This window comes from Alosa alosa, chromosome 2, assembly GCF_017589495.1.
Source record: "Alosa alosa isolate M-15738 ecotype Scorff River chromosome 2, AALO_Geno_1.1, whole genome shotgun sequence".
Lineage (NCBI taxonomy): Eukaryota > Metazoa > Chordata > Actinopteri > Clupeiformes > Clupeidae > Alosa > Alosa alosa.
Genome location: NC_063190.1, coordinates 27,400,869 through 27,412,389, shown reverse-complemented (window position 1 = coordinate 27,412,389; position 11,521 = coordinate 27,400,869). Strand labels below are relative to the sequence as shown.

Genomic DNA, 11,521 nt, shown 5'->3' with positions numbered 1-11,521 from the left:
TCATTCATCAGGCCAATGAACCAAAACAAACATCCAGATCAAAACAAACATGGTTTCCTGAACACAAAATCAAGCTTCGGCCATTGCCATCTCAGTCCCCTGATCTAAACTTCAAAGATGAATGGTCTTAAATCCCTTGCTTTGTATTCTCCAATTTCATGGGGTGCCATAGGAGAAGCTGTTTTATTGGCAAAGGGAAGCCTTAGAAGACGTTACAAGCACGGGTGCCAATCATTGTGAGTGACATATTTTTTTCTTTATGAGATTTTCCTTTTTCTCAAAATAAACTTTTTTTTTCCCTCAAGATTGGAGTTTTGGACTAAAACTGAAACTTAAACTGAAATAAGATTACATAAAATGGCTTACTGATCTTCTCTGCCTCTATAAAAGCATAATTGATGTTCTTGTACAGTTCTATTTTTATATACTATAAACTGCCCCACTCCATCTGGAAAGCCCTGTTGAAATGAATATCGAAGCAGTTTCAGATTTGTACCATAGGATGGCGCTATTTCCCCATGCATCAGTGACAGAAACTGAAAAGAGAAATTAATTCCTAAATGCATGTCTTCAACACGCAACATGACAGTCTGAAAACTCAACTTTCTGCAGACTCAGTTATATCTGACATTTGACTATTCTCACTGTAGGTTGACTCATCCACATGTAAATGCTGAACTGAATCAAACCTTTGAATCTATCACTATAAGGAAAAACAATAAAGCTAAAATAATTAGAATTCACCCCCAACACAAACACACACTTATTTTTTTTGTTGCGGCAAAAACATTAGCTATACTTTGACATATAGTTCTTAGAGGCTCCTTTCACAATAGACTTATGGGAAAAGACAGAAAAGAACCTGAGAACCTTTCTAGGAGACAGGATGTTACATAACATGACGGATAATGGCCTGGGTTGTCATGGCACTGAAAGGCAAAGCTTGGAACCATAGAAGATGAGGATCTTGATTACTGTAACAGGCTGTCACCTAGCACGTAGAGACCACGACGACACTGTAATCTACAACTCACGACTATAGCAAAACACAGAGACTATTATATAACATTTTCAAATGTAGCAGTCTGATGATGTATTGAAAAGACACATTCGATGTATTGAAAAGACACATGAATGTTTATATACTCAGGTTGTCCTTCACAGCTTGATTATGATATTATGACACATGAAATGTCAAAGTGTATTGCTTGTTGGTAAATGTACACAATAGAACATTCCATAACCTAAAAAGGCAAGCTATTCCTGGCAAAGACAACAGATTCTTCAAGCAGACTGGAAATTTCTTTGTCCCAGTTGTTTTTCAAAAGAGAAAATCTCAGACTGCAGATTGTGTTATATAAAAGTTATTTTTTATTCAAAGACATCATCATAATTTACACAGAAATATAATATGTGACATGTCTGCGTGTATAAAACGTAAGTAAAAAATATAGTCTCACTATGTGAAGTTATAAAGCTGTTGCTTTGTACTGTGAGCACCTCGTAAAAAAGTGAGGATCGATACCTCAGCTGCAAGTTAAGAATTTTGGCATTTTCACACTTCATCTGTATTTTTCATTATTGTACTTTTGTTTTTCTAATACCAGTCCTGTTGTGATAAAACGAGAGTGTGCGTCTCTGACTTCATTTCCTTCAATGTATGATCTGTTTTCCATACCCCAGCCTGCTTCAGTCAAAACACACCTGCTTGTGTTGTCTCAGGGTTGGTGAGCTGTGTTGGGCCTGTCGGAGGGCTTGTGACGCGTTAGCATGGCTGCTTGCTGATGTTGGTCAGGATCTTGTGGTGAGGAGCCTTGTAGGCGGCAGTGAAGCTGCCCGGTGCCAGGGTACCGCGTCCCTCCTCATCCACCTGGCCCATCAGGATGTAGCTGCCACCTGAAAGAACACAACAATATGGATTATGGAGTGTGGGAGGGAGGGAGGGAGGGAGTGAGTGAGTGAGTGAGTGATGGAGGGAGGGAGGGAGGGGGTAGAGAATGAGTAAGTGAGTTAGTGAGTAAGTGAGTGAGTGAGGGAGAGAGGGAGTAAGTGAGTGAGTGAGTGAGGGAGGGAGGGAGGTAGAGAGAGGGAGTAAGTGAGTGAGTCAGTGAGGGAGGGAGGGAGGGAGAGAGGGAGTAAGTGAGTTAGTGAGGGAGGGAGGGAGTGAGGGAGGGAGGAATAGAATGAGTAAGTGAGTTATTGAGTAAGTGAGTGAGTGAGGGAGGGAGAGAGGGAGTAAGTGAGTTAGTGAGGGAGGGAGAGAGGGAGTAAGTGAGTTAGTGAGGGAGGGAGGGAGTGAGGGAGGGAGGTAGAGAATGAGTAAGTGAGTTATTGAGTAAGTGAGGGAGGGAGGGAGGGAGGGAGAGAGGGAGTAAGTGAGTTAGTGAGGGAGGGAGAGAGGGAGTAAGTGAGTTAGTGAGTTAGTGAGGGAGAGAGGGAGAGAGGAAGGGATTTTTTATTCATTTTCTTTTCTGAACAATCAATAATTGAATCAGTGCAATTGAATTTGTTGCATATTCAAACATGAATATATCAAGGAATAACATCTTGACCCCTGTATGTGAAAAAAAAAATGTAGATATGTCAGTACCTCTGCGTAGCACGGGGCATTTCTGGCAAACTGAGACCATTTTGATGGACATGTCCACTCCAGCCTGGGTGATTGTCAGCCGGCCAGCCTTGTAGGCCTTGATGAGGGACGCGGTGATCTGAACCCCACCGCCAGGCTTGGGCGTAATTGCTGTCAGTCTAGCAGTGATCGCTGTCAATGAGAACAGAGGGAGATGACTCAGAGTAACCCATACAATAAGTCAGTATAAAGCTGAATCAGTTTGATCTGAATATCATTTTTCTATGAAATCTGTAAGTTTCATACTGTTATTTTCCCCTACAGACCTTTTCTTGCAGAGAGCATTGCTTATTTTTGATGCTGAGTCTGCTGAGCACTCACAGCCCTCCAGTCTTGCAAATAGGAACTTACCAAATTCACTGGCACAGTAGCTGGCCTTGATGGTTTCATCTCTTTTGCATGGCTGTGCACACAGTGGGTTAAGGGGAGCTGGAAAATGGCACATTCACATTTTTCACATATTTGCAACATGCAGAACAAATGCTTGGTTGTTTTTATTTTTAAAAAAATGCTCTCTCTCTCTTTCTCTCACTCTCTCTCGGCACTCACACTTGCTCTCTCACAGTTTCACTTATCTCTCTTTTACTTACTCACTCATTCTCTCACACTTTCACTCCCTCCCTCCCTCTCTCCCTCCCTCCCTCCCTCCCTCCCTCTCTCCCTCACCTCTGGTTCTTGTTGGTTTGCTATTCTCAGGTTTGGTCACAGGTCTGCGCTGTGGCTTCACCGGCCTGACTGGCCTGACTGGTTTGGGCTTAGGGGTAGGCCGCACCGTCGTGGTGGTCGTGGTGGGTTTCTCCGTGGGCTTCCTAGGTACCGATTTCTCGGGTTTGACGGGTCGGTCAGTTCTGACCACAGGTACACGGGGCTGAGACTCCACACGGGGTCCGGTTACGACATCAGCCCCTGTGGTGGGCGGCTTGGAGCCGAGGGGGATACTGCGGTAGGTGGCCATGAAGCCGTCGGAGGTGACGCTTGTGTCGGACACAAACTGCACCAGCAGGACATTACCATTACTCACTATCTCCCTGCAGAGGACAGAGAGAGAGGGAGAGAGAGAGAGAGAGAGAGAGAGAGAGAGAAGGAGGCAGTTGCATGGAGCTCTATGATCTGTGAATGGAAGATAGTTGGGAATGTATAGAACATGCAAGAAGCTAGACATAATTACACTATAACTCAGTTCCATTGAGGAATACTGAGCAACACACACACACACACACACACACGTACAAACACACAAAAACACATGTCCACACATGAGTGCACAATCTGCACATACTTGGGGGGCACCTCTCCACAGTATCTGCCAATGCGTCGGGAGTCCTCCCTCTCTCCTCCATTGTAAAGTGCCACATAGTCAAAGCGACAGTAAGTGTCTCCCTCAATGGTGAACTTCTCAAAGTTCACCTCAACGGCCTGCAGACGAAAGAAATCAAAGTCAGTTTTTTATATTGCTGGACCTCACAATTCTAACGGGTTGTGATGGAGATATAGTCCACTGTACAGAATTTAGTCATGTGAATGTATAGGTATGGGTATGAATGCTTATAAGAAACACTAACCATGTTAGGCTCCACAGTGATGAGCCAGGAGCAGGTGACCCCAGGTGGGTAGTGCTTCTCTGGCCAGTTGGGGGTTTGGAGTGACCCCTGAGACTTGGTGTATTTCCCCCCGCAAAGCTGATCTAAAAGTAGCACATACATTTACAAGGTTCATTCATAACTATACCTGATGCAACATGCGGTAAAGCTAAATGTCAACTGTTTTATCTCTATATGGGCTCCCTGGGGTGAGACAATTTAATGGTGTCGATTGGCTGTAGTTCCACTGGGGAATAGGGGAGATCAGCCATTTTTTACATTCTTCAGCATTCTAATGTGTCAAAGAGATTTTGTTTTGTAACCTTCACACCAAACATATGACAGACATACACAGATATGCTCTCTACCAAAAAGTTGGTCTTCTGGCACAACTTACTCCATATGTGGGGTAAAATGAGCCTAGGTGTGGGGTAAGTTGGTCCAAAACAAAGATTTCAGGTAAAAAGCGTTTTTTTTTTTTCTTAAAACAATAATTTAATGTCTGCTACAAACACCAACATTTAACTGAGAATTTGCTAAATAGATTCAACTGAATTTGCTGAGATAGATGGGAGTGTGTGAGCCTGTAACATTTTGTCACCCATTTAATTGACTTACTGTAAATAAGTCTGATTCATTTGCTGCCTAGTCTCTTTAGCTCTTAGTAACACTAAGGAACATATAGAATGAGGTCACAAAATCAAGGCAAGCTTTAAAATCTTACAGATGCAATACAAGTACTAGTTAGCTGGCTCAAGTTACCCTAGCCCCGGTGGCTCATCTTACCCCACAACCATTTTGAAAGAAAATACTTCTCACCTCAAGCTAGGTAACATTCATGATTTTGTTTAGCCCTCACATCATAGCTAGGGCACCAAGTGAGGTGTAATACATCTGAATGTTTGTGAATTCACATTTTCTCTAAATCACCCTAACTCTGGACATGAATGGAATCCACTTGGAGAGCAAAAAATCTTTTTTTTTCACACACATATATATATATATATATATATATTACCACATTTGCAATGTTTTGTGCCTTTCCACAGATTGTAAGGAATGATTCCTTCTTCCTTAAAATGTCACATGATAACATGTGTTTACGGTTTCCTAGAAAAAAGGGGTGGCTCATCTTACCCCTATGCTCAACTTACCCCGTTCTCCCAACTATCAGCTGAGCAACAGGAGCACATGTCCAACAGTTCATTTCTGTTACATAATGCCTTGATGTCCTTACCTACTAGTGTGCTGTTGTGACGCTTTTGCCTACAGTGGCTGAATCTCTTTTTGTGACACATCGTGACTACTCAAATACCAAACATTGAACACAGTCCAGTAAGTAGGCTATAGTTCACCAGTTAGAGTTTCTCTGTTATGGCCTTGGGGCTATCTGCTGTAGCATGTACATGCTAACACGGAGCACTTCATTTGGAGACCTTACCATCAGCATGGGGTTTTCCTGCCTGAAAGTAGCCCAGGAATCCCCTCCCCCCAGTCCCAGAGTCGGACACCATCTCCAGCATCATGGTATTGGAAGTGGACATGAGTGTCCCAGGCCGGAACGTTCCGCAGAAGCGCCCAAGCTTCTCTACCATGTTGGAGTGGCCGTTGTAGACGTCCAGGTAGTCATAGCGACAGAGGGAGTCGGCCTCCAGGTCGAAGATCCTAAAGCTGAGAATGACCACGTTCCCCTCCGGGACCTGAAGGAGAAGAGAGGGAGGGTAGGGGAAGAGGAGAAGAAATGAGTGAGTGAGTGAGTGAAAGAGTGAGTGAGTGAAAGAGTTTTTCAGTGAGTGAATGAGTGAGGGAATGACTTTGTAAATGTACATATGAAGGATTGAGTTTTGGTTAGTGGAAATATAAATTTGAATGAACTGTATAAACGAGTTGGTGTGTTACATATTCATGAACATGATACGTTCACATGTCACTGGTACAGCAGAAGAGTGTGTGGATGAGGCAAGACTGGGGAGTGTACATTAGAGAATAAGGAAGTTAAGAGTAATTGCACTGCATGAGTGTGCGTGATGCAGGAAGGAGAACTCACAGTGATGTACCAGGTGCATTTGCTGTTGTGTTTGTAGAAGGCTGGGAAGCCCTCACTGCCCACGAAGCCAGTGTCTACATCCAGGGTCCCCCCACAGTGGAACACGGGCCTGGGGACGGCAGAGAAACACAGTCAAATGCTACCCCTCCAGCCAACCAAGGGTTAAGGAATGAGAACAGATGGAGCGAATGACTGGCAAATATTTATTGTGTGCTCTCTCTCTCTCACTCTCTCTCTCTCTCACTCTCTCTCTCTCTCTCTCTCTCTCTCTCTCTCTCTCACTCTCTCTCTGTCTCTCTCACACACACACACACACACAGGCACACACACACACACACACACACACACACACACACAGGCACACACACACACACACACACACACACACTTGCACACTAATACACAGACCATGACAGTGAGCCATGACTCATTGTTTGCATGCCTCATCTCTCTCCAGTTCAGCGGGCTGCTCCATCTCAGTGGCCTTCCCTGTGTGTGTGTGTGTGTGTGTGTGTGGGGGAGGGGGAGAGAGAGGATGAGACACCCCCATCAATGTCTCATCCTCTCTCTCTCTCTCTCTCTCTCTCTCTCTCTCTCTCTCTCTTTCTTTCTCTCTCTCTCTCTCTCTCTTTCTCTCTCTCCATCCTCCACCATCAATGTATCTTTCTGTCTTTCTGTCTCTCGTATTACTTCAAATATATGTAATTCAAAGTAAATGTGCATGTGCCACAGATTACAAATGTAACATCTGCAATGGCAAAATAACTGTCTGTTTCTCTTTGCATTCCTACTGGTTCTCAACTCAACCTTTCCATCAGCTGGCTTTCACATTCATGTCTGTTTAAATACTTGATCCAAACTCCCCATCCAAAATAACTCACAGTGCTGTAGCCTAAATATTACTACGCCACCTTCAAGGATAAAAAGTTGTTCACTGGCAAATGATCTGTCGACGTTCTGGACAGTGTTCTGAGAAAGACTGGTGCCAGACATAGTTTTATAGCAGTCGCGTTACACAAAAGCTGCAAAACAACCATGTGAAGTTGTAAATTAGTGCGTTTTCTGTGTCTTTTGTGTAATGAAACGACTATCTACATTGACAGTAATTTTCAAACTAGACAGCCGAGGTCATTCGCCCACGGTTACTGAGTCAGCACTCGAAATCTCCTCTGGCCGTCAGGAGTAGAAAGTTCCAGAAAGTTCCGGAAAATTCCAGAAACACAACCATTGCCTCAATTGCTGAATGCTGGGAAATTAAGCACTTCCAAGGAATGTCCTAACTCTCCTGTAAAGCAGATTGTATGGCCGAGCACCCCGTGCGTCTGGAGGCGTCAACAGAGCCTTGTGAGCCAAGCCGACCTGAGTCAACCCTGAGCTCCAGCTCGGCTGACTCTGACGCCACCACCAGCCCCAACCCAAACATCTGCAACAGGGCTGCCTGCCGCCATGGATCCCTAATTACTAACCATCTGAGGCGACCCAAATTATGGGAACGGGGGATGAGGCAAACACTGTCCTTCATGCTACTCCATGCACATGGGTGTGAAAGGACAGTGAGACTGTGGACAGGGTTATTGTTGTTGGGTTTTTTTTAGACCAGTAGTAAACGTGTGAAACTGATAGTTGTAAACATGAAAAACACGCTGGAGATTTCACCTGTGCGGTGGGTGGGACCGGTGCCTAATGCGTGGCTTAGTTCCAAAGTAACAATGGAAAATGTTACAGTCCAAATCCTAATTCTGTTAAATCCTCATAACAGACGTCTGGATCCCCATGGCCCACTTCTGCCCACCTGTGACCAAGTCCAGTATAAACAAGAAATCGCCACACACCCCATCACAGTGCCACTGTAGAGAAGAGTAACAAATCCCCCACCTCCCCTCACCCCAACTCATGCAATCCATTTCTCCTCCTCACCTGGAGTAGTTGTTGGTGGACTGTCCCTGTGTCCACCCGAGGGTCAGAGACAGGCAGACGAGCCCCATGGTCCACATGCATCCCATGCTCTCCATACTGACCAGCTCACACACAGTGAAGAGAGAGAGAGAGAGAAAAAGAGGCGACACAGATGAGAAGAGAGAAGAGGTGGAGTGAAGCAGTGGATGGGGTGGGAGGGTTGTTGGAGAAGGGGATGGGGGTAAGTGGCAGAGAAAGAGAGAACCAAAGAGAGCTTTCCAGAGGCACGTATGAGGGAGGGAATAAAAATCATGCAGGGGGGGCATTGTGAGGGGGGAGGGGCGATCTTAATTAGAAACAGATGCTGTCGCCATGTTAACTTTGGCCGCTAGTAATCCACCCCCCATCATCCAAAGAAACGTGCACAAAAAGAGAAAACAAAAATGAACACACATGCATAAGGCTTGGACTGCAAATGTGTGTGTGTGTCTGTCTGTCTGTCTGTCTGTGTGTTCCAGGGGCTGATGATATACAGACAGCCTGCTCCCGACATGCAAGGCAGCAGTTCTGTTAAGCCATTGTCTCTTCCCAGAAAACACAAGAATGTCAAGAGAGATCTTCCTTTCTTTCCCCTTTAAGTTTTACTGCCCTTGTGGATGTGCTGGGTCTTCATGGTGGAATGCATGGGAACAGTTAACCACTAGGCTCCTGTGCTACTGCTACGTCCAACCAAACTACATAAACCACAATTCTTTTCAACATTAATTAGCCTCACTTCATCATCTCATCTCATCGCATCAATAGTCTGTTTTCACAGTGGCAGAGAGTTTATTTTCACATGCACATTTTGGGTTGAAGGTATCAGATGTCCACCTACAGGTCACACAAACAGAGCTAACCACTAGATGCGCAGTAGGAAGTCCACCCCAGAACCATGTTAGTTTATGACAGAGGCCTCGCATAGGTCATCACTTCAAGGTCACCCTGCAGGGGGGGGGGGTCTATTAACATTCCAAAAAGTAAGACTATAATTTTCACCAATCGTTCCAGAACAGTATTTGTTATTCCAGATAGCAAGGCAGTCCACTGGGAAGCGTTCCTGGAAAGATTGGATGCATCCACCTCCAGAGACATTCAAGAGATTCAAAGCAGAGTTGGCGTAGACTGTTAGGCAGAGGGTTATAAACATGGTGATTTACAATACACAGACATTGCACCATTTGATCGGAGTTTGGGGGTCGTCTGATAGCTGCACCTCTGGCCTTAGAGTTGCGATTCATTGTTGCCCAAACATCTCCTTCCTCGGGACCAGCTCTTTGCTGTCATGGTTGGAGGAGTTTTGTCTATCCTGCGGAGGCATAAGTGGATGATTCCCTACCGAGAGGGAGCGGGACATTCCGCCTTCATGGTGTCTCTGCTGCTGTGACGGCCAACCCCTCTGGCCCAGCTATCTGGGGCCCGTTTTGAGTTGGGAGGGTAGTGTGTGTGTGTGTGTGTGTGTGTGTGTGTGTGTGTGTGTGTGTGTGTGTGTGTTTGTGTGTGTGTGTGTGTGTGTGTGTGTGTGTGTGTGTGAGGAAGGGGAGAGTTTGCTGTTACACATCGCAGATAATATGCAACAGTGGTCTGGTGGGAGCACAGGACCCACAGAAGTCCTGCCAAGATGGGCCCTGGAGTTGTGTTATCACACGGGCCGGGCTGTTTGTGTGCTCACGGCCCAGGATGGAATTACACCCCAGCGGATTTGCGGTTACCTATTTCATTATCCAGCAGGAATTTCCTTTATTTGTTCTTTTTCAGTACATAAACCATGATAGAGCCTGGTCAGGTCCAGAGACATTTTGGCTGACCAGTGAGTAGGTTGACCTACATGGCTGCTTACTGGCACTCTAATGAATGCCAGCCAGCCAGCCCACGCAAGGAAGTTTTGAAATTCTGTCCATTTTAGATGAACCCAAATTGTTGTTAACATATATTCACCAGGGTAACAGTACATCCTGAAGGGTTTCCCACACACTGAGAGACTAGGTTGAGAAATAAGTGAAGCAGTAGTGAAAGAAAGAAAGAATGAAAGAAAGAAAGAAAGAAAGAACAGAGACAGACAGAACAAGATGGTAGTGAGATGGAGGGGAGCGGGCGGGGGGGAGTGATGCAGAACAGATTTCTTCACTCATGGCCGTGTGATTGTGGGAGAGAAAGTGTTTATAGTAATTAATTCATCGTTATGGAGGACTGTTGTGTTGATTTTTCTTAACACACTTCCTGTGTGAGTGATATCTCTCAACTATACGGGAGTCTGCAGATAAGGAGGAGCTGGAATGCTGTGACGTGGGAAGTCGGCTGGGGGGAAAAGTGTGTAGGTGTGGGAGGGTTAGGTGTGTGTATGCGTTATTAGTGTGTGTGTGTGTGTGTGTGTGAATATGGTGGGGGGTAACAATGACCCAAACACCTGGCTGTGGTCCAAGGGTGTCGACTCAAGACTGGCCTGTAGAGCAATCCATCAACACGAGCCAGCACGCAGTAATGGGTTTGGGGGAGGGCTGAGGCTGAGACCAGGGGGCATGTGAACGGCTGGAGACTAAGCCAGGGCCTGGGGAAAGGCCACTGGAAATTTACTGAGACGCTGGGGGTGGGGGGGTCCAATGTCTACAGGAAACAGAAAATACAGTATGACGACCAGAGGCGTAAATCTCCATTTCTCTGTCATATCTCTACAATAAAAAGCATCTGGAGTCCATGAATGGACATGCATTAAAAGGATAAACCAGATGTTATACATGGAGGATAACAGTTCTTCTGGTGAAGGAACGGACAAGCAAAATATGTGCAAAACAAGCTCAAGCTGCATATTTGCATTTGCGGTCTAGCCGTGCTGTCCTCACTCATTGTGGTTTGCAGATAACAAAAGTTGGCCGTGTTGTTTGTTTACACTTCCTCGCTGAGTCCACAGGGTTTCCATATTGACCTCTTCTCTCGAACACCTCAACCCAAATAAGAGTGGGCTCTGGGGCATCGGCCCGGCTCCTGCCCAGAGTGGGCATGGGTGTGGCGGATCGGTGCCGGATCAGGGCCATATCAGGGCCAGAGCCTGCTTTCACCTGGACACCAGCCAACATGGATGATGAGATTATATTAATATACTCCATCACAAGGACTGATAGCTGAGCAGGAGCTTGTGTCCTCCGCTGATTCATGTTTAATTTGGTGAGGGGAAACAGCTGGGCAAACAGGCATAGTGACACAAGTAATATGTGGGTGGTGTAGGTGATGGATGGTTTGGGTGATGGGAGGGGGGAACGCATGGAGGTGACTCACTGCACTTCAACAGGTAAATCTATTGTTCCTGAAATGTTTGTTTTTACTGTGGACATA

The 11,521-nt window shown here is 45.6% G+C and overlaps 1 protein-coding gene across 1 annotated transcript; it reads right to left on the bottom strand.

Moving 5' to 3' along the window:
• Positions 1-1,348: 1,348 nt before the first annotated feature.
• pcolcea (procollagen C-endopeptidase enhancer a) lies at positions 1,349-8,392 on the bottom strand. The gene is made up of 9 exons (XM_048237826.1): positions 8,174-8,392; positions 6,257-6,365; positions 5,651-5,909; positions 4,192-4,313; positions 3,909-4,045; positions 3,296-3,657; positions 2,981-3,058; positions 2,591-2,761; positions 1,349-1,896 (listed from the first exon to the last, which is right to left on the bottom strand). Exons 1-9 carry the CDS (start codon positions 8,266-8,268, stop codon positions 1,766-1,768), a joined length of 1,464 nt encoding a protein of 487 aa, XP_048093783.1. The 5' UTR covers positions 8,269-8,392; the 3' UTR covers positions 1,349-1,765.
• Positions 8,393-11,521: the final 3,129 nt, after the last annotated feature.

What these genes read in the sequence shown, in the direction of transcription:
- pcolcea (XM_048237826.1), bottom strand. Translation starts at nt 8,268, where the DNA reads ATGGAGAGCATGGGATGCATGTGGACCATGGGGCTCGTCTGCCTGTCT. An exon ending in TGTGGAGAGGTGCCCCCCAA is followed by an intron (nt 3,658 to 3,908) that starts GTATGTGCAGAT and finishes TGTCCTCTGCAG; the next exon opens with GGAGATAGTGAGTAATGGTA. An exon ending in CTACTGTGCCAGTGAATTTG is followed by an intron (nt 2,762 to 2,980) that starts GTAAGTTCCTAT and finishes TCTCATTGACAG; the next exon opens with CGATCACTGCTAGACTGACA.